The sequence below is a fragment of the Garra rufa genome, chromosome 1 (assembly GCF_049309525.1).
Source record: "Garra rufa chromosome 1, GarRuf1.0, whole genome shotgun sequence".
Lineage (NCBI taxonomy): Eukaryota > Metazoa > Chordata > Actinopteri > Cypriniformes > Cyprinidae > Garra > Garra rufa.
This window is the reverse complement of record NC_133361.1, coordinates 101,425,901-101,450,089: the sequence shown is the minus strand read 5'-3', so window position 1 is coordinate 101,450,089 and position 24,189 is coordinate 101,425,901. Positions and strand designations below refer to the sequence as shown.

Below are 24,189 nucleotides of genomic sequence, written 5' to 3'. Positions count from 1 at the left end.
TTAGCATTATTTTAACATGACTAGCAAGTCGCTAGCATGATTTTAGAATGACTAGCAAGTCGCTAGCATGATTTTAGCACGACTAGCAAGTCGCTAGCATGATTTTAGCAGATAGATAGATAGATAGATAAAGGTTTGAAGATAGATAGATAGATAGATAGATAAAGGTTTGAAGATAGATAGATAGATAGATAGATAGAGTTTGAAGATAGATAGATAGATAGATAAGGTTTGAAGATAGATAGATAGATAGATAGATAGCTTAAAGCTTAATTGAGTATCAATGGCTTCTAGCAGTTTACATTAAACATAGTTCAAACAGACATGGACTTTTGGTCAATGAAAGTCTATGGGACCTTTTTATGATTTTTAATATTAATTTTTAAGAAAACCATAACTCAAAACAGTCTGAAAAGATATAGCACACTAAGTCTGAACAGTATGAAGATCTGACCCGAGTTTGGAGTATGTAGCTTGAACGGTCTAGGAGGAGATAGTGTCTAAATATTTTCCGCTCAGAAAAATAAGAAGAAGAATAATAACTAGAAGCTAAAGTTCGATGACAAACTTTAAATGTTGGCTTGGAGAGCCAAATTGGGCAGCCTTCGGGCAAAAGGGCCAGCCCAGAACACCTTAGTGGATTAATATGTGTATTTTAGGTTAAAACGGCTTGCCATACTGGAATAAGTGATGAGCGCCTGCTTCAAAGCCGCGTCGCGTTGCCGTGCGGTTGAGCCGAAAAGCAGAAATAAGCAAGCATTTAAACTTTTTATTATATGACTAAACTATTATTGTGTTGAATCGCTGGAGTGTTTGTATTAAAATACCTTTAAAAGACGTGCAAATGATGTCTTTGTTAACAGACACATAAATGCAGCCGTGCATCTCACGTTAGTTAGTTAAGCCTATGAAAAACGTAATTTGCACCCAATGCAGGTCTTTAAAAATATTCTTCTATATTTATTGTGTTGAATCGCTGGAGTGTTTTTATTTAAATGCCTTTAAAAGACGTGCAGTCATGTATAATTCTCAGACGGACATCTCGGAGCTCATGTCTAACACACTGCTGAACGCAGCGCTCTCTGTATGAAAACAAAATGCTCACAAACAACTGCATTTAGCTGTTGATATTTTCTAATGGGTGGACTGAATTAAATCGCTGCAATATTGTAATTTTAAAGGCGTTCTAATTCGTGCAAATTATGTCGTTCGTCTCCATGTATACTCGTTGAAAGCAATCTGTGCGCGGTGAAGGAAATGCTTAGGGTTTTCAATAAATTCGCTCAAACAGCTGAATTCAGGTCTTGATGTGTTCTAATGGGTATTTACAATTAAATGGCTGGAATATTGTAAATTTTAAAGGCATTATTTATATGCATTTTCCACCAAATTCAAAGTGAAAGTAAGTCACAGCTCGGTAACATGTTCGTTAGTGAAACGTATTGAAAAGCTCATTTGCAGCTAATGTAGTTCTTTAAAATATTCTTGTATATTGATTGTGTTGGATCGCTGGAGTGTTTTTATTTAAATGCTTTTAAAAGACGTGCAGTCATGTATAATTCTCAGTCGGGTAAGTTAGCTCCGATCCGTGAAAGCTCGTCTGTATAACACATTTGCTGAAGACAGTGCTTTAACTTTGAAATAAAACAGATCACAAAAGGCTGATTTGTTGATGTGTTCTAATGGGTATTTACAAATAAATCGCTGAAATATATTAATTTTAAAGGCGTTCTAATTCGTGCAAATTATGTTGTTTATGAGCACATACAGAGAGAGTACATGCCGACGGCTTGTATAAGCGCTGACGGGTGCGAGCTTTTCTTTTACAAGAAATACTCACAAACCACTGAATTTAGCTGTTGATATGTTCTAATGGGTATTTAGAGTTAAATCGCTGTAATATTTACATTTTTAAGGCGGTATTTATTTCTATTTCCACCGTTTTCAGAGTGACTGTAAGTAAGAGGTTTGAATCCCGCCTCTTCAGTCGAGAGGTATTACTGTTAGAGGGCGCATTTTTTCTCAGCCCATGTAATTCATTGGGAAATTTGTCATATTCAAAAATTAATAATAAATCAACTGTACATCTGATCAGTCCAAATAGATATAGCATATCTTTCGGGACAAGGGCCCAGGTCTCTGCCAAGTTTGGGCCTTGTGGCTTCAAAGGCCTCGGAGGAGTAGCTGTCAGAAATTTTCTTAGGTCATAAGAATAATAACTATAATAATAACTAGAAGCTAAAGTTCGATGACAAACTTTAAATGTTGGCTTGGAGAGCCAAACCGGGCAGCCTTGGGGCAAAAGGGCCAGCCCAGAACACTTAGAGCTCTCTAATTGAATTGTTGCTAGTAAAAATGGCAGTACGACAAGAAATGCTTAGTATATTTTAGGCTAAAACAGTTTGCCATAGAGGATCGTGTGTGGATTTTAGGTTAAAACGGCTTGCCATACTGGAATATGTGATGAGCGCCTGCTTCAAAGCCGCGTCGCGTTGCCGTGCGGTTGAGCCGAAAAGCAGAAATAAGCAAGCATTTAACCTTTTTATTATATGACTGTACTATTATTGTGTTGAATCGCTGGAGTGTTTGTATTAAAATACCTTTAAAAGACGTGCAAATGATGTCTTTGTTAACAGACACATAAATGCAGCCGTGCATACTTAAGCCTATGAAAAATGTCATTTGCACCCAATGTAGGTCTTTAAAATATTCTTCTATATTTATTGTGTTGAATCGCTGGAGTGTTTTTATGTAAATGCCTTTAAAAGACGTGCAGTCATGTATAATTCTCAGACGGACATCTCGGAGCTCGTGTCTAACACACTGCTGAATGCAGCGCTCTCTGTATGAAAACAAAATGCTCACAAAAAACTGCATTTAGCTGTTGATATTTTCTAATGGGTGGAATGAATTAAATCGCTGCAATATTGTAATTTTAAAGACGTTCTAATTCGTGCAAATTATGTCGTTCGTCTCCATGTATACTCGTTGAAAGCAATCTGTACGCGGTGAAGGAAATGCTTAGGGTTTTCAATAAATTCGCTCAAACAGCTGAATTCAGGTCTTGATGTGTTCTAATGGGTATTTACAATTAAATGGCTGGAATATTGTAATTTTAAAGGCGTTATTTATATGCATTTTCCACCGAAGTCAAAGTGAAAGTATAGGTCACAGCTCGGTAACATGTTCATTAGTGAAACCTATTGAACAGCTCATTTGCAGCTAATGTAGTTCTTTAAAATATTCTTGTATATTTATTGTGTTGGATCGCTGGAGTGTTTTTATTTAAATGCTTTTAAAAGACGTGCAGTCATAATTCTCAGTCGGGTAACGTTAGCTCCGAGCCGTGAAAGCTCGTCTGTATAACACATTTGCTGAAGATAGTGCTTTAACTTTGAAATAAAACAGATCACAAAAGGCTGATTTGTTGATGTGTTCTAATGGGTATTTACAAATAAATCGCTGAAATATATTTATTTTAAAGGCGTTCTAATTCGTGCAATTTATGTTGTTTGTGAGCACATGTAGAGAGAGAGTAGCCTAGTGCTGACGGCTTGTATAAGCGCTGAAGAGTGCGAGCTTTTCTTTTACAAGAACTACTCACAAACCACTGAATTTAGCTGTTGATATGTTCTAATGGGTATTTATAGTTAAATCGCTGTAATAATTAAATTTTTAAGGCGATATTTATTTGTATTTCCACCGATTTCAGAGTGACTGTAAGTGAGAGGTTTGAGAGTCCCGCCTCTTCAGTCGAGAGGTATTACTGTTAGAGGGCGCATTTTTTCTCAGCCCATGTAATTCATTGGGAAATTTGTCATATTCAAAAATTAATAATAAATCAACTGTACATCTGATCAGTCCAAATAGATATAGCAACTCTTTCGGGACAAGGGCCCAGGTCTCTGCCAAGTTTGGGCCTTGTGGCTTCAAAGGCCTCGGAGGAGTAGCTGTCAGAAATTTCTTTAGGTCATAAGAATAATAAAATATAATAATAATAATAATAACTAGAAGCTAAAGTTCGATGACAAACTTTAAATGTTGGCTTGGAGAGCCAAATTGGGCAGCCTTCGGGCAAAAGGTCCAGCCCAGAACACCATAGTGGATTAATATGTGTATTTTAGGTTAAAACGGCTTGCCATACTGGAATAAGTGATGAGCGCCTGCTTCAAAGCCGCGTCGCGTTGCCGTGCGGTTGAGCCGAAAAGCAGAAATAAGCAAGCATTTAAACTTTTTATTATATGACTGAACTATTATTGTGTTGAATCGCTGGAGTGTTTGTATTAAAATACCTTTAAAAGACGTGCAAATGATGTCTTTGTTAACAGTCACATAAATGCAGCAGTGCATCTCATGTTAGTTAGTTAAGCCTATGAAAAACGTCATTTGCACCCAATGCAGGTCTTTAAAATATTCTTCTATATTGTGTTGAATCGCTGGAGTGTTTTTATTTAAATGCCTTTAAAAGACGTGCAGTCATGTATAATTCTCAGACGGACATCTCGGAGCTCATGTCGAACACACTGCTGAATGCAGCGCTCTCTGTATGAAAACAAAATGCTCACAAACAACTGCATTTAGCTGTTGATATTTTCTAATGGGTGGACTGAATTAAATCGCTGCAATATTGTAATTTTAAAGGCGTTCTAATTCGTGCAAATTATGTCGTTCGTCTCCATGTATACTCGTTGAAAGCAATCTGTACGCGGTGAAGGAAATGCTTAGGGGTTTCAATAAATTCGCTCAAACAGCTGAATTCAGGTCTTGATGTGTTCTAATGGGTATTTACAATTAAATGGCTGGAATATTGTAATTTTAAAGGCATTATTTATATGCATTTTCCACCAAATTCAAAGTGAAAGTAAGTCACAGCTCGGTAACATGTTCGTTAGTGAAACTGAACAGCTTATTTGCAGCTAATGTAGTTCTTTAAAATATTCTTGTATATTGATTGTGTTGGATCGCTGGAGTGTTTTTATTTAAATGCTTTTAAAAGACGTGCAGTCATGTATAATTCTCAGTCGGGTAAGTTAGCTCCGATCCGTGAAAGCTCGTCTGTATAACACATTTGCTGAAGACAGTGCTTTAACTTTGAAATAAAACAGATCACAAAAGGCTGATTTGTTGATGTGTTCTAATGGGTATTTACAAACAAATCGCTGAAATATATTTATTTTAAAGGCGTTCTAATTCGTGCAATTCATGTTGTTTGTGAGCACATGTAGAGAGAGAGTAGCCTAGTGCTGACGGCTTGTATAAGCGCTGAAGGGTGCGAGCTTTTCTTTTACAAGAACTACTCACAAACCACTGAATTTAGCTGTTGATATGTTCTAATGGGTATTTAGAGTTAAATCGCTGTAATAATTACATTTTTAAGGCGATATTTATTTGTATTTCCACCGATTTCAGAGTGACTGTAAGTAAGAGGTTTGAGTCCCGCCTCTTTAGTCGAGAGGTATTACTGTTAGAGGGCGCATTTTTTCTCAGCCCATGTAATTCATTGGGAAATTTGTCATATTCAAAAATTAATAATAAATCAACTGTACATCTGATCAGTCCAAATAGATATAGCAACTCTTTCGGGACAAGGGCCCAGGTCTCTGCCAAGTTTGGGCCTTGTGGCTTCAAAGGCCTCGGAGGAGTAGCTGTCAGAAATTTCTTTAGGTCATAAGAATAACTAGAAGCTAAAGTTCGATGACAAACTTTAAATGTTGGCTTGGAGAAGCAAACCGGGCAGCCTTCGGGCAAAAGGTCCAGCCCAGAACACTTAGAGCTCTCTGATTGAATTGTTGCTAGTAAAAATGCTATTACGATAAGTAATGCTTAGTATATTTTAGGTTAAAACAGCTTGCCATAGTGGATTTATGTGTATTTTAGGTTAAAACGGCTTGCCATACAACAAGTGTGCAGCGCGTGCTTGAAAGCGTTGCTGTGCGGTTGAGCCTAAAAGCAGAAATAAGCAAGCATTTAAGCTGTGTAATATATTACTCTACAATTATTGTGTTTAATCGCTGGAGTGTTTGTATTTAAATACCTTTAAAAGACGTGCAAATGATGTCTTTGATGATGAAGATGAAGACTGAGCAGTGCATCTCATGTTAGTTAGTTAAGCCTATGAAAAAAGTAATTTGCACCCAATGCAGGTCTTTAAAATATTCTTCTATATTTATTGTGTTGAATCGCTGGAGTGTTTTTATTTAAATGCCTTTAAAAGACGTGCAGTCATGTATAATTCTCAGTCGGACATCTCGGAGCTCATGTCTAACACAATGCAGCGCTCTCTCTATGAAAAAACAAAATGCAACAACTGCATTTAGCTGTTGATATTTTCTAATGGGTGGACTGAATTAAATCGCCGCAATATTGTAATTTTAAAGGCGTTCTAATTCGTGCAAATTATGTCGTTCGTCTCCATGTATACTCGTTGAAAGCAATCTGTACGCGGTGAAGGAATTGCTTAGGGTTTTCAATAAATTCGCTCAAACAGCTGAATTCAGGTCTTGATGTGTTCTAATGGGTATTTACAATTGAATGGCTGGAATATTGTAATTTTAAAGGCATTATTTATATGCATTTTCCACCAAATTCAAAGTGAAAGTAAGTCACAGCTCGGTAACATGTTCGTTAGTGAAACGTATTGAAAAGCTCATTTGCAGCTAATGTAGTTCTTTAAAATATTCTTGTATATTGATTGTGTTGGATCGCTGGAGTGTTTTTATTTAAATGCTTTTAAAAGACGTGCAGTCATGTTTAATTCTCAGTCGAGTAAGTTAGCTCCGAGCCTGAAAGCTTGTCTGTATAACACATTTGCTGAAGACAGTGCTTTAACTTTGAAATAAAACAGATCACAAAAGGCTGATTTGTTGATGTGTTCTAATGGGTATTTACAAATAAATCGCTGAAATATATTAATTTTAAAGGCGTTCTAATTCGTGCAAGTTATGTTGTTTATGAGCACATACAGAGAGAGTTCGTGCTGACGGCTTGTATACTCGCTGAAGGGTGCGAGCTTTTCTTTTACAAGAACTACTCACAAACCACTGAATTTAGCTGTTGATATGTTCTAATGGGTTTTTAGAGTTAAATCGCTGTAATATTTAAATTTTTAAGGCGGTGTTTATTTTTATTTCCACCGATTTCAGAGTGACTGTAAGTATGAGGTTTGAGTCCCGCCTCTTCAGTCGAGAGGTATTACTGTTAGAGGGCGCATTTTTTCTCAGCCCATGTATTTCATTGGGAAATTTGTCATATTCAAAAATTTATAATAAATCAACTGTACATCTGATCAGTCCAAATAGATATAGCAACTCTTTCGGGACAAGGGCCCAGGTCTCTGCCAAGTTTGGGCCTTGTGGCTTCAAAGGCCTCGGAGGAGTAGCTGTCAGAAATTTCTTTAGGTCATAAGAATAATAATAATAACTAGAAGCTAAAGTTCGATGACAAACTTTAAATGTTGGCTTGGAGAGCCAAATTGGGCAGCCTTCGGGCAAAAGGGCCAGCCCAGAACACCATAGTGGATTAATATGTGTATTTTAGGTTAAAACGGCTTGCCATACTGGAATAAGTGATGAGCGCCTGCTTCAAAGCCGCGTCGCTTTGCCGTGCGGTTGAGCCGAAAAGCAGAAATAAGGAAGCATTTAAACTTTTTATTATATGACTGAACTATTATTGTGTTGAATCGCTGGAGTGCTTGTATTAAAATACCTTTAAAAGACGTGCAAATGATGTCTTTGTTAACAGACACATAAATGCAGCCGTGCATCTCATGTTAGTTAGTTAAGCCTATGAAAAACGTCATTTGCACCCAATGCAGGTCTTTAAAAATATTCTTCTATATTTATTGTGTTGAATCGCTGGAGTGTTTTTATTTAAATGCCTTTAAAAGACGTGCAGTCATGTATAATTCTCAGTCGGACATCTCGGAGCTCATGTCTAACACACTGCTGAACGCAGCGCTCTCTGTATGAAAACAAAATGCTCACAAACAACTGCATTTAGCTGTTGATATTTTCTAATGGGTGGACTGAATTAAATCGCTGCAATATTGTAATTTTAAAGGCGTTCTAATTCGTGCAAATTATGTCGTTCGTCTCCATGTATACTCGTTGAAAGCAATCTGTACGCGGTGAAGGAAATGCTTAGGGTTTTCAATAAATTCGCTCAAACAGCTGAATTCAGGTCTTGATGTGTTCTAATGGGTATTTACAATTAAATGGCTGGAATATTGTAATTTTAAAGGCATTATTTATATGCATTTTCCACCAAATTCAAAGTGAAAGTAAGTCACAGCTCGGTAACATGTTCGTTAGTGAAACGTATTGAAAAGCTCATTTGCAGCTAATGTAGTTCTTTAAAATATTCTTGTATATTGATTGTGTTGGATCGCTGGAATGTTTTTATTTAAATGCTTTTAAAAGACGTGCAGTCATGTTTAATTCTCAGTCGGGTAAGTTAGCTCCGAGCCGTGAAAGCTAGTCTGTATAACACATTTGCTGAAGACAGTGCTTTAACTTTGAAATAAAACAGATCACAAAAGGCTGATTTGTTGATGTGTTCTAATGGTTATTTACAAATAAATCGCTGAAATATATTAATTTTAAAGGCGTTCTAATTCGTGCAAGTTATGTTGTTTATGAGCACATACAGAGAGAGTTCGTGCTGACGGCTTGTATGCTCGCTGAAGGGTGCGAGCTTTTCTGTTACAAGAACTACTCACAAACCACTGAATTTAGCTGTTGATATGTTCTAATGGGTTTTTAGAGTTAAATCGCTGTAATATTTAAATTTTTAAGGCGGTATTTATTTGTATTTCCACCGATTTCAGAGTGACTGTAAGTAAGAGGTAAGTAAGAGTCCCGCCTCTTCAGTCGAGAGGTATTACTGTTAGAGGGCGCATTTTTTCTCAGCCCATGTAATTCATTGGGAAATTTGTCATATTCAAAAATTAATAATAAATCAACTGTACATCTGATCAGTCCAAATAGATATAGCAACTCTTTCGGGACAAGGGCCCAGGTCTCTGCCAAGTTTGGGCCTTGTGGCTTCAAAGGCCTCGGAGGAGTAGCTGTCAGAAATTTCTGTAGGTCATAAGAATAATAATAATAATAAGTTTAAATAGCATAACAGTATGTTGGCTCTCCAAGCCAACATAATAATAAGTTTAAATAGCATAACAATATGTTGGCTTCTCCAAGCCAACATAATAATAATAAGTTTAAATAGCATAACAGTATGTTGGCTCTCCAAGCCAACATAATAAGTTTAAATAGCATAACAGTATGTTGGCTCTCCAAGCCAACATAATAAGTTTAAATAGGATTTCAGTAAGTTGGCTTTCCCAAGCCAACTTAATTATTCAGCAATGAATCGTCTAGTTGCTTTGAAATGCGCTTTGGGTTAGCGGTCTTTGAAATTATTTTTGCTGCTGAAATAGAAATGAACGCTGAATGATTCTCCGCAACCTCTCATGAAATCGGACGTTTCTTTTTTCGTTTTTTTTTTTTCTGTAGAGCCGTTTTGAACTTACTGTTTGAATGGGCGTGGGCGCATCTGGCGCAATCATTAAACATATTTAAAAGGAAGCCGACGCCACGACCGCATCACATTTCCATCCATATATTTTATGCGCATTTTGGAACATTGCATACAAAATCTCTGGATGGAAACGCGAAAATCCGCATAAAAAACATATGCGCACAACTGAGTAGGATAAACTTTTTATCCGATATAAGAATAAATGCGCATAAACTAGGATGGAAACACTTTTACCGAATAAATTCCTCCATGCGTATTAAAAAAAATCATGTGACTCTGCACTGATAGAACAGGATAACTCGACTAACCAGCAGACCCATCTTGTAGCACAGCATCAGAAATGTTGTATTGGTCATTCTGAAATGTTTCCTTCACCAGTTTCGTCACTTGCCCACCACGGCGTTTTGATTATTTTATAGTAATAAAAATAATTTAGTTCAGTTAGAGAAACACTGAACTGAACACGTCTGCTCAACAGTCGCATCACAGATCTGTGGCTGGAGTCGAGTATATTTTGGATTTTAAAAAGGCCTGTTGACTGTTGCCGTTTATAAAGTGATTTTGGAAGCTCATTGGAAGAACATTCGATTCTTATTTATTCCACTGTGTTTGCTGATTTAGGCCTGTTTTTTTAATATATACAAATACACTTTGTGTAAGTTATTTAACAGTTATTTTATTTTTGTTAATAAATTAATAATTCTGTGTTTATAGACTAAGTGAGTTACTCGTACTGTTTTGTTGTCGTCCATTCGATCAACTGACGCCGAATTCGAAAGTAAAAGTAAAATGCTCATGCACCGGCATTTACAAGCTATTCAAAAACGAAGAAAAGCGTGGGAATGTGGGGAAACTCTTACGAACTAACTTACCTCCATCCTTTCCCCTCGGTGATACCGGTATTGCCTGTGTTGCTTTATGCGCACATGTTTTATGTGATATTCCAGTTTTGCGCATAAGTTAAATTCACATTTTTTGGATGGAAACATATGGTGTCTTTACTCTGTGTTTATAGGGAATATTTGCATCTATTCACGTGCAATTGAATTAGCTGTTTATGTGGTAGAGTGTCGTGATTTTGGTTTGCGTTTTGGTGATTGGCTGGTTATTTTTTGTTATTGATACTGTAATCTGGTTAGGGTACTTGTAGCGTTAATGAAGTGTCGAGTCCTGCAATCTATGTGCCGGGGCTCAGCCCCGGACGGCCCCGGCCCAATTTAATCCCTGATTATATCGATATATACAATATGTCAAAATTCATATCGAGTTTAAAAAATATCTCGATATATTTTAAATATCGAGATATCGCCCACCCCTAACACCTGAGTTCAGTTTCTCTTGCCTTACTCAGGCCTGATTACTGCCACACCTGTTGGCAATCAAGAAATCATAATTGGACCTGCCTGAGTGAAGTAGACCAAAAGGTCCTCAAAAGCTACAACAACATCTAAAGAGCCTGCAAAACTTCATGAAAGAGACTGGGCAAAAATGGCCTGCATGGCAGAGGTCCAAGACAAAAACTTGATGATCTTGATGATCCCCAAGACTTGGGAAAATACTCTGATGAGGGACTGACAAGACAAAAGTTGAACATTTTGGAAGGTGTGTGCCCCATTACATCTGGCTTAAAATTACACAGCATTAAAAAAAAAAAAAAGAACATCATACCAACAGTAAAATATGGTGGCGGTAGTGTGATGGTCTGGGTCTGTTTTTCTGCTTCTGGACCTGGAAAACTTGCTGTGATCAATGGAACAATGAATTCTGCTGACTATCAAAAAATCCTGAAGGACAATGTCCAGCCATCTGTTCGTGACCTCAAGCTGAAGCGAACTGAAGAAAAACAAAATGAAGACTTTGGAGTGGCCTAGTCAAAGTCCTGAACTGAATCTTATTGAGATGCTGTGGCATGACCTTAAAAAGGTGGTTCATGCTCAAACCCTCCAATGTGGCTGAATTACTACAATTCTGCCAAGATGAGTGGGCCAAAATTCCTGCACACCGCTGTAACCGCACATTGCAAGTTATCGCACACACTTGATTGGAGTTGTTGCTGCTAAGGGTGGCCCAACCAGTTATTAAGTTTAGGGGGCAAACACTTTTTCACACAGGGCCATATGTGTTTGGATTTCCCTACATAATATAAAAATGTCATTTAAAAACTGTATGTTGTGTTTACTTGGGTTATCTTTGATTAATATTTACATTTGTTTGATGATCCGAAACATTAAAGTGTGACACATGCAAAAAAAAAAAAAAAAAAAAAAAAATCAGAAAGGGGGCCAACACTTTTCCACACCACTGTGTGTTTATTGTTTTAAATTTAGTATGCTTGTACATCACTTTAGTAAACACTTGTTGTTTTTAAAAGTAATTTAAATTAGATAAATAAACTTGGACATTGACCTAACAGGTCAGTGTAACAGCCCGTTTCTTGATTGGCTAACATAATTGCCCCTTTAATAAAACCTCAGAAAGAATTGTGATGAATTTTTCATCTTTTTTCCTCGTCTCTCTCTAAATTTGTTGCATTTTATTGCCTAGGAGACAAAAATGGTACAGAAACATTGATATCAGTCTGTATATATATATATATATATATATATATATATATATATATATATATAGAGAGAGAGAGAGAGAGAGAGAGAGAGAGAGAGATCCTAACCTTTTTTGAAAGACTTAAATAAAGCTCTTAATTTTAATGAAACTTCAAAAGGCTATCTATTGAATAAATATGAGCGCTGCACGTTTCAAAGGCATTTGCTGCGCTGCTTTGTTTACCATTCTGACAGTGCCTCCTGCTGGAAGAGAAAAACGTAGACTTGTAAATGTGAACTGATGGATAATGTGTTATAAAATGTAAACAATTTTAACAAAGGCAGTAAAATATATGTATATGTTATTATTATATAATACTTGATTGATAATAATTGTTTAAATTAATATAACTGATTTATTCTTTGAAACTTTAATATTAATTTATTTAATTGCAATGCCTTGATTTTAGTCAAATTGGTACACAGTCATAGCCATAAATGCAATGGTGCTAATAATTGGCATAATTCTTTCGGTGTTTCGGTTTTCGGTTTCGGCCAAGAATTTTCATTTCGGTGCATCCCTAGTACCGGCTGAGCAGGATCAGGTTTGGACACCATGGTATAGGATCTAGCATACATGCATTACAAATCTACATGTTTTGATGTTAATTGTTTTGTGCCATTTAGACTTGGGTTAACTTTTATTCCTTTTTTTTCCACCTTAGACCTAACAGAGCTGAAAGAGGAGAGAGAAGATCTGAATGAAACCGAAGAGAAAGATCATTTTGAGAATATTTATGATTTCGTATCTGGAGAAAAATCTTTTTGTTCTTTACAGTCTGAAAAGACTTCTAAACAAAAAAGAGCTCAAACTACAAACCTTGAAGTCCACCAGAAAATTCACACTACAGAGAACCCTTTTACCTGCCAACAGTGTGGAAAGAGTTTCCCTCTAAAAGGAAGCCTTAACAGACACATGATAATTCACACTAGAGAGAAGCCTTACACATGCAAACAGTGTGGAAAGAGTTTCACTCTAAAAGGAAGCCTTAACAGACACATAAGACTTCACACTGGAGAGAAGCCTTACTCATGCAAACAGTGCGGCAAGAGTTTTGCTCGAAGTGGAAACCTTAAAGTCCACCAGAAAATTCACACTACAGAGAACCCTTTTACCTGCCAACAATGTGGAAAGAATTTCACTCGAAAAGTACACCTTGACACACACATGAGATTTCACACTGGAAAGAAGCCTCACACATGCCAACAGTGTGGAAAGAGTTTCACTCTAAAAGGATGCCTTAACAGACACATGAGAATTCACACTGGAGAGAAGCCTTACACATGCCAACAGTGTGGAAGGAGTTTTGCTCGAAATGGAAACCTTAAAGTCCACCGGAAAATTCACACTACGGAGAACCCTTTTACCTGCCAACAATGTGGAAAGAATTTCACACGAAAAGTACACCTTGACACACACATGAGAATTCACACTGGAGAGAAGCCTTACACCTGCAAACAGTGTGGAAAGAGTTTCAATCAAAGTGGAAACCTTGAAGTCCACCAGAAAATTCACACCATGGAGAGCCCTTTCACCTGCCAATGGTGTGGAAAGAGTTTTAATCAAAAAGGAAATCTTAACATTCACATGAGAGTCCACACTGGAGAGAAGCCTTACACATGCAAACAGTGTGGAAAGAGTTTCAATGAAAAAGGAGCCCTTAACAAGCACATGTTAGTTCACACTGGAGAGAGGCCTCACACATGCAAACAGTGTGGAAACTGTTTCAGTCAAAAAGGAAGCCTTGACAGGCACATGAAAATTCATAATAGAGAGAAGCCTAACATCCCCTTAGTGTAGAAAGAGTTTCAAACTAAATGTATAAAATGGAACATTCTAGTTATGTTTCTCATTATGTTTTGTCCATTGCACACTTTAATCTCAGTCCAACACAATATAGCTAGTTGACTCGGTTATGCATAAAAGCGCAAGGAATAATTTGGATTATGGACAATGTGTTCGCTCTGTCTACAATGTAAGAACTTCACATTTGTGTATCATGAATTGAAAAGAGATCTCACAGAAAGTGCAGTATTTGGTTGAAGCACAATAAAGGACATTGTTAGCATTTTTAAAATCACCGTTTCGGGTTACAACTACAACCCTTGTTCCCTGAGAAAGGGAAGGAAACACGAGGACATACAGAGACAGGCTCCTCCCTCCGTCATCTCCACCTTGGACTCTGTTCGTCATCCTCCTCCCAGATGTCCTTTCTACTCCTTCTGTTGTTCCATTAGTGCAATGATGCGCCTTCCAGAAGGGGAACGATATGCCAGAAATATAGACCAGGGCCCGTAATTACAAAACATTTTATCTTACCACTAAGAGTTCTCCTAAATAGCAGTAAAAGTTTTTAGCTAAGAGTTTTCTCTTAAAACCTACTAACAAAGCTGCTGAGACAAACTTTTACTGAGCCGTAGAGAGAAGTCTTAAGCTAAGAGTAAGGGCGGGGTTGACCTCGTTACTATGGATGATGTCAACATGCTCACTAACCATGCATACAGTGATTGGCTGATAGGGAAGGGGGTCTCTGTCAGACATTTATTCATAGAAATATTGTTGTAAATGTGGCCATATTCAAATAAAGAATTTAAAATACAGGGCAAGTGTCACGTACTAAACAAGTGTTAAAATGATTGACAGCCTTTTATAAGAAACAATTAGCTGATATGCATGTAAATGTAACCCCTCACACCCAAGTCCTACCACACCCGCTCCAAGCAGGTCTCGAACCCGGGTCTCCAGCACGTGAGGCGGATGCACTAACAAGGAGGCTAAAGGCTACAACCTCTTGGGTCTGTCGCTATACATAAACAGACTTTTTTAAAGAGTTTTTTATGCTTTTAATGACACACAATAGCGGAGAACTGACACAAAATCATTGGGTGAAGGGAAGGGGGCGGGAGCAGCAAAACATTTCGAAACTGGAATCGAACTTGGGGCGCTTTGAGCAGAGTTACGCTATATATTGACGCACTAACCACTGGGCTATTGGTGTTGACGTAAAAGTTTTTTTTTTTTTTCTATTCATGATAGAATAATCATGGCTGATAGCGAGATACGGAAACGTAAAACAAAACCAAACTGGACGCAAGAACAGCTGTTACTTCTTGCCCATCATATGAAAATTTGGAGCTGGGATAACCTCCAAGACTAAAAAAAAAAAAGTTGTGTAGGAATATGCGTACATATACAGGAAGAGTGTTTCTAAATAGTTTAAGTTCCGAGGCAGCTCCTTATGAATGCAATAAATATTTTAATGAGGCAAAGGATTTCAATCTGCAATAGCATGACAAGGTTACATGAAAACATTATCGGCAACTTGAAAGTAATGTCCGTTTAGCTGTAGCTGTTGTTTATCACTTAAATCTCTGCCTTAATTTGCCTGACTTTGCAAAGAATACCAGCACTTTTCACAGTAATCTTTGCTTCTGGACAAAAGTGGGAAAGCTGCATTTATTTGCACACATATATTTTTCCACACATCTTTTTTAGTTTTTGAGGTTATCCCAACTCCAAATTGTCCCTTATATCATTGTTTTCATGAACAAATTGCACACCGCCACACGAAATGGGTGATTTCACAAACCCAAGCGACGCGTATAAATCAGTCTTTACGTTGCACAGATTTAGGAGCTAGTTTTAGCGCTAAAATGCTTTGTGAAATACTCTTAGAGCAAAAATTTAGGAGTCCTAAATTTAGGACTGACACGCCCATTATTTTTAAGATTTTCGCCTAAATCATCAAGTTAGGAGCTACTTTTAGCCTTAAGATGTTTTTTTGTAAATATGGGCCCTGGACTCAAAACATTATAGCGACTGTATTTAGGACAATTACATCTTAAGTAAACTGTCTGTATTTGACTATTCAAGTGAGGTGCAGATTTCTTTCACTACATATATTCGGCAAGACATAAATATAACGTTACCGCCTAGCCGCAGCTAACAGTATTAGCTTATACGAACAAAACACAGTAACACACACTGGTAGGATACTAAGATATGTATAACGTAGACTAACTATGTACACTTTTCGTCTTTTATCGCACGCCAATGACCACTCCTCCGTTGTTGAAAGCCTGACAAGCATGTTTGTGTGAACATTCTCTGGGAGAATACTATTACACAGTAACACGTTGACTGATGTCTTTTGGACCAATAGTTTTTGAGAAAAGTGGGGAAAAGCACCTCCTCCGCACGTGTACGGAAGATGATAAGCATTAACGATGTTCCGTACAGGCTTACAATGGTGTTCCGTACAGAGGGCGTATCTTGAAAAAATGGACATTCAACAGATCAACAGTGTGCCATTTATTTGTTTTTACTGAAGAAAACAACATTTAAATTAATAAGGAAGGTGAGTACCCTTTTATTTGTTTAAAAGTCAAGTTATTTGCTACTTAAATAAGCTTGAGGACCACGCGAGCTAGGCCTGATCGTGTCGCAATATTATGGCATAAATGAACAGGATACAGGTGTGTGTGTGTGTGTGTGTGTGTGTGTGTGTGTGTGTGTGTTTACAACTATGAACATTTAACACCAAACTGACAATAGTATAACTGCAAATAACATTCATTTTCAGTGTGCACTATGTACGTGTGTGTGTGTGTGTGTGTGTGTGTGTGTGTGTGTGTGTGTGTGTACCTTGTTTTTGTGACATATCAGGACACAAATTGGTGTAATAACATGGGTATGACATAGGTATGCAAGGAGAGGGTGACTTATGAGGACATTGCCCATGTCCCCACTTTTCAAAAGGCTTATAAATCATACAGAATACGTTTTTTTGAGAATGTAAAGATATGCACAGTCTCCTGTGGGGGCTAGGTTTAGGTGTAGGGAAGGTGTAGGGTGATAGCAAATATCGTTTTTACAGTATTAAAACCATTACGTCTATGGAATGTCCCCACAATTCACAAAAACAAACATGTGTGTGTGTAGGTTTGTGTTTTATGTTGACAAACAACATTTATGGCACAGCCAGTCGGTGTACGGCACTTCCTCCACTTCTGCACACACCAAGTGGAACCACAATTGGCACAGATCACACTGGAGCCATTCATCAATGGCCTCATCTTCTGAGCCAGGTGGGACCACTCTACGGCAGACAGCACAGTGTTCCCCATCTTCCGTCTGAGTAGGAGGTGCCTGCCTCTTTTGAAGTTTGGCCACCTGGGCTTGTCTCTTTTCCTCCTTCTTTTTTGCCATCTCTTCCTTGTGCTTTCTTTTGTTTTCTTCCTTCTCTTTTCCCTCAGTTTCTTTTTCTACCAGCAGGTTGAAATACTTGTCGCTGGTGATGACACGGGCTGGCAAAGGAATGCGACGCCTCACCTTCTCCTTCCTCTCCAGGGCTGGACTCATGAGGACGTTAGCCAGACTCTCAGGTATTACACCTGCTGCCACCAGGTAATTTTTGGGAGCCACCCGGTTACAGGTGGGGCAAGGTGTTTGAGTTGTGCTTAATCTGTCATCAGGTTGAGTTCTGGACATGAAGGTGAGAGTGGCGTGAGCACTGGATGGTGTGGGTGAATGAGAAATGGATGTTGTGGTGGCAGAGCTGGTTGGTGTGGCAGATGGTGTGGCAGGAGCGCTGGATGGTGTGTCTGACGGAGTGGAGGCAGCGCTGGATGGTGTGGCATCATTTCCATCTGCAGATGGAAGCACTCTTACCACCTAATAAAATAAAACGTATGTAAAACTCAGTAACACACTTGGAAAGAAATGTAAGTAACTTAGAGGATGAATTATCATATTATTAATGTCAAAATACCTGGGTTGTGTCCACAGCAGCCCTGGAGAGAGGAAAGATGCCAGCCTTGCGGAACCCAGCCTTAATGTTTTGGGCTGTGACTGCAGTGGGGTAAACATGTTTGAGGAGAGATGAAAACTGCTTCTTCCCCACAACAATGTCCCCTCGCACCAGACTCATCCTGGAAGCCATAGTGGAGAAAGCAGTCTTCAGTGGGTTGAAGACTGCAATGTCGAGGGGCTGCAGAATATGGGTTGTGTGGGCAGGTAGGCAGAGAATTTCAATTCGGTTTTCCCTGCAGAACATGATTACATCTTTTGAAACATGTGTCTCGTGTTGGTCAATGATTAAAATTAGTGGTCTCTCCTCAGGAGCATATTTAATGAAATGGCTGAGTCATTTTAAGAAGAGCTCCGAGTCCATGTAACCATTATCCTGGACACTGTAGAGGGCGTTGGGGGGCCCATCCAGCCTGTAGGCATTACTCGGAAGGCAGTTGGGGTAAATGATGAAAGGCGGAATGCTGTCCCCAGCTGCATTCACACAGCATTGGACTGTGATGTGCTCCCTGGTTGTGTGCTGCTGCTGATAAACATGCTTCATTCCAGTCTGGCACACCTTTTCCCTGGACCGAGGCTTGTCTCCAAAGCCAGTCTCATCACAGTTGTAGATGAGATGTGGCTTTTCATCTAAACCGTGCATTACGTAAAGGTCCTCAAACAGCCTGAAGAAGGCTTCAATGTCCTCTGGTGTCGCCCCATGGACACTGGCTCTGTCAATCTGCTGTCCGTGAGGTTAATTCTGAATGGCGGGCCTTTGAACCTCGACCACCACACATCGCTAGGGCCCTTCTCCAAATTAACCTATAACATAAAATAACCTATCATTGTGTTTGACTTTATGATAAATTAAATAACTGAAAGGTGGCAATAAAATAATGTTTCGTTACAATCCAGTTTTATTATAAATTACCTCTGTATTTGAAAAATACTGGCTATGGCCCTGCCTGTAGCGGCTGTCAAATCTGAGGATGAGTGGAGAGATGGTGTTGTCTCTTAGAAGTGTACACGCATGCATCGGTTAAGCATAACATTATCACCACCACCTGCCTAATATTGTGTTGACACAGATTATCTCTTCATCAGAGCACCTGTTAGTGGGTGGGAAATATTATGCAGTAAGTGAAAATGTCCTCAAAGTTGATGGGTTAAAAGCAGGAAAATTGGGCAAACGTAACGATATGAGTGAGTTTGACTAGGGCCAAATTGTGAAGGCTAAACAACTATCTACTTATCTATCAAGCTCTGATCGAAGGTATCAGAATACTTGGTGCATCATAGTCAGGGCTGATTTGGCAGCAAAGGGGGGATATACATACTCAACATAATATTAGGCAGTTCGATCAGTTGTTGAAGGACATCTCACAAGGATATTATCAAAACAGATACAGCTGCAAGACTGGACCATCCCTTGTCCCAGCCTCCTGGTCCAGACACGCTGCAGCTGTAGAATCTGAGGATGAGTGAGAGATGGTGTTTTCTCTCATACAAGCTTAGATAACTGTTAAGAAAATAGAGACCCCCCCCCCCCCCCCACTAAACTACATTCTCACAAAGATCTCAAGGGGAACAACATAAAGTAGAGGTGCCAAATCAAGGCCAAACACACCTTGTTCTGCTGATGAAGCATTGACTGTAGTCTCTAAATGAAAAATGACAGTAGCTTCCTCAGGTTGCTGGCTACTTTCTGTTGCCTGGTTTGTAATTCCTAGAACAGTACAAACACAAAAATGTACAATATGCTATTAAGGTCAAAATGTGAAAGGTAAGGTAAACCTGCATCCAACATGCCTTAATATTCGGAGAAGCATATCTGCCCTCACTATTTTCAACCATTGCTAAACACCATCTACACATATGTAATAATATAAAAATGAAGTTTTTAAAATATAAATGTTAAATATAGTCTCATCTTCAACCATTAGTTTATAAATTTCATGTATGTTTTTCACGCACGTTTGTGCATTTGTGCTTGATGCCATACAGTAGGTTGAACATACTGTAAGATGTATGGGAATTCAAGAAAAAAAAACAGACTAAATTATTTTATTTAATTTCATATCTTTAATAAACTTAATAATAGTATCATATGTAGCTTTTTCATGTAGGATACCTATTATAGAAAAATCTTTATGCTCAGCTTTAAATGGTGACTTAATAAAATGACGTCTTTCATTGTTGTATTTCCTGCTGTGAAGTATTACATGTTCAACTGTGTTTTATTGACTACAGTGATTACATTCCCCTGTTGGGTGCTTGCCAATTTTAAACAATGTAGGCCTACTATTCAATCCTGTGTGACCTATTCTCAGACGGGTTAGAATATTCTCTTCATTTCTGTTCCTGCTCTCTCTCTCTTCCAAGTGTGGCAGAGTGGGCAAGTTCCCTCCCCTGCATTTGTGATTGACAGCCTTTTAGAGCCGGGGATTTGTTATATAAAGGCTGCGATTGGGTTACCTGGGATGCGTCATGGCTAGCTCCGCCCCTTGGTGCGTGCAGACTTCCACCTGAAAGGTACGTTTTAGCTGTTTGGCTAATGTTGCAGCGAGTTGGGCATATCAGTTAATAAAATCTATTCATTGTAGCTGGAATAGCATCTTATTCACGGCTTCGCGTTGGTGTGCAGGCTGTCACTATCCCTCGGTAGGTTGAGTTTTATTAATCGTTTGCATAGCGTTCGTGTTTGCCATAATTCACATTCTTTTATTTCAGCTGGGTTGATTCCACTCACCCCCCTGTAAACTGCTGAGATTTGTGCTGTGAGCAATTGTATGACTTGTGCGTCTCAGTGACTAATATCTGGTATGTATAGTACCTTTTTAATAAATAATTGTTCGGATTTAAGTTAATTAACAATTTGTTTTTATTAGGACAAACCATTTCATTGGGAGCGCTTCGTCTTTTTGCGGGTTGGGTGATCGCATCCTGCATGGAACAGGATTAAGACGGCGCTGCTGTTTTGCTGTTTTGTTTATTTTTGTTTCTTTCTTTTTCCACGCTAAAGCCGGTGGTTGTGGCAGTAGCTGTCCTGATTTTCTGGTCGTCTATGTGTCAGGGTGCGTGCTCTGATCTGCCTTTTAGTCAAACGAACTACCGGCTGCGTGTAAATTTGCTCTTGTGATTTTCCATTTGTTTAGGAGTTTGGTTGTCTTTTGTTACTGTTGAAATTCAATCTTAGGTTTGGTTGTTATCGAACGATTTATCTCGTTTATTGTATGTTTTTCTTTATTAATGTTGTTTTTTTTATTCAGGTTGAATCTGACAAACTTCAGATTGTCTAACTTTTTTTAGAATTTGTCTTTTCATTACCTATATAGCAACAATTGTCAGTTGTGTTGCACATATTTCAACCATTTGGAAATTGTCTTTTTCAGTACGATGTTGTTTGTATTTTGATTAATTGTTTTGTTTTCTGTGTTTTAGGCCCCTGAGTTGGGTGGCTAGCTGCTCTATTATCCTGGTGGTGGTGTTTGCAGCACGGAGTGTGGATTGCCGTTACAGTCACTCACCTCACTGTGTGGTTACAAATAATCACTTTGCAGCTAGCCTACCCTACTACGGGTGAGCCTTAAATTAGTGCTTTGTTCTGTGTGGCATTGAGTCATATTTTGTTTGAGCTGTTTTAAATATTTTATTCAATTGTGAACTTAATAAATTTTGTATACTGATATTTTATGTCTCTGCCCTTCATGGTAACGAACCTGTTCTCCATCAAATAGTTAGTTCCCCTTACTTTAAAGGGGTGGCGTAGTCAGCATTAATACCTCATTTAAAGGGTTTGTATTTATAGTGTGATTTTTGATTTGCCTCCCGTGGCCTCGCTACACAAGCACCAACTTGTTGCTGAATATTGTCTTCCTGTTTCAATACCATCCCAGTCTATCTGCCATTTCCTAATGTGCATATATCCTAATGAACAATTTAGCTTCTGTTCTACTCGTGGAACTTGTAAATATATCTGCTTTAATGACACCTTATGATGTCAAAACACCGGATCAAAATAAAAGTCCTGTTCACACGATTCTGTGTCTACAACCCAAAAAGTGCATAGATATATACAGGGAAACACACATGAATAATAAAACTTATGCCAATTGTGCAATTAAAAATGATAAACGTGGACTGACAAATTCAGATCCTCAATGAAATGGCAATAAATGTCTGCAGGGCCCTTTTTGAATGGAGAAATATCATGACAACAATGTTGAAAAACTGATATAAACTGAAGTGTAAAAGAAAATTTCATAAATGTATGTTCCGATTTTATTACACTTTTGTCTATTAACATTACTCTTATTGCTTTTTACTTGCGTACTTTTTTTAAAAAGTCATCAATTTGTTAAATAAACTAAATTTTAAAAGTTTTTACCTTTATTGTTGATATTTCTATACATCTATTAATTATTCAACAAGACTTTACAGCTTGAAACATCAGAAAAGGAACTGTTGATAGAAGATGAGAAGAATCCAAATGAACTGAGTGATCAAGAAGATGCATGTTAGATGAATCTGATCAGGAAGCAAGACCAGTTTAAAAAAACGGTCTGGGACTATTTAAACAGATACTTAAAATATTATAAGAGTGCTTTTCTAAATACAAAAACCCAACCAAAAAACAACAGAAACAGAGACAATTTGAAAAACAGAGATGTCAGCATTCATTCAAAATGCCAGTGTAAGGCAATCTTCGGCTGATCACTCAGAAATTAGCAACTAATAATTATAATCATTATCTTAAATAGTAATAGTAAGTGTCAGCTTAGAAAAGAAAATAGATCTTCAATATACAAAACTAAAAATAAGGCCATAACAAATCATTAACACATTTATTATGCAGCTCAAACTGTTATGGGTAGAATCTTTTTTTTTTCTCTCGAAGATCAGAAAGAGCTTCGTTGCCAAAGTAAGGAATTTGTTTTAGCAACAGTTTCCAGTGCCTACAGACAGTGCAAATATACTACTGCAGGGCAGACATACAGAGAAATGACAGCAATATCTACAATCTATTCTGATATGCACAGATTAATTCCTTGTTTAGTCAAGCCAGGTTAATTCATTTTTGGTCAACTGTACTGTGCCTTAATATGTATATAGATCCTTTTTTTTCTTTTTTTTTTTTTACATTTATGGGGTTCTCTAAAAAATTAAATAGTCATAGTTTTGTAAACTTCTTTAGTGGTAAATGGAAACTGCCACAAATATGTTTTTGTGTCCTTATTTGCTCCAATAGCAAAATAAAAATAAAATCCCTGGCAGTGTTTCAGTGACTGTCCAAAAGAGGAATAAATACAAAAACAAACAAAAAAGTAAGAGATTGATTACAATCGTCAAAAGAGTGTTAGATCAGATTTGCTATCACACCCTCTTTGTAACAGTTACACAGCAGCATTAACTAGTTTTATGTGAATTTAATGGAAAAGTATAAAAACAGAAAATATAGTGTTTAAAATGTACATTAAATGAAAAATAATAGCCTAAATAAATAAACAAAAGTATTCATAGATTTAAAATGTTAATATCTTTGGAAAAGCATCTTCATATGGGTACGAAATTCGATTTTATATTCAACATTTCTATGATGTATCTGTGATTCTAGACAGCAGTGCACCAATGGGACTTTTATTTTGGTCTGGTGATGTGACGTCATAAAGATGCGCAGCGCTCCTCGTCTGTTGTGATTCATCTGAAAAAGGTTTGTAGTTTTGTGTTTTAATATAATGCAAACTGTTAGATCAATTAAAGAGTTTTTTTCAAGCTATGTAAAATAAATGCAGTATTGTTTAATGTAACGTTGCAATGCTTTGTTTAGTGATTTAGATACTTAGTTAAACAAAGCGTTAGCCTTTAGTAACAGAGAAGTGCGTCTCGTTTCGCTCTCTCTATGTCATGAATCAATCGTGTGATGAGAGAAACTGAGAATCCGAATCATTTGAATCAAATAATTTGTGAAATGATTCAGTGATTCGATTCAGCGGCACGCGGACTACAAACGAGTGAAACACAACCGAGAATGATTTCATGAACGTGTAATATATTAGATATGAACAAATAATTGAATACTGAATGTAAATAAAAAATAGCCTAACTAAATATGAACGTCCTGTGTAATTTGTATAAACTGTATATCAAGTCTAACCTCTTACTAGTGCACTGACTATAGTCTGAACTAGGAGCTGATTGAGACGCACACAGAGATTTAGTTTCCATGCATTTTTCTTTCTATTAATTATTCTAATCTTAAACAGG

At 37.7% G+C, this 24,189-nt stretch overlaps 1 protein-coding gene across 1 annotated transcript in view; it reads left to right on the top strand.

Annotated features, from left to right (window-relative positions):
• LOC141341010 (uncharacterized) overlaps window positions 1-14,735 on the top strand; it is a 28,654-nt gene extending 13,919 nt beyond the window's left edge. Inside the window, exon 2 of the mRNA XM_073846140.1 lies at window positions 12,800-14,735. Within this exon, the coding sequence (XP_073702241.1) occupies window positions 12,800-13,935 (1,136 nt within the window). The 3' untranslated portion in view covers window positions 13,936-14,735. The remainder of the gene's footprint in view (window positions 1-12,799) is intronic.
• The last annotated feature ends 9,454 nt before the right edge of the window (window positions 14,736-24,189 follow it).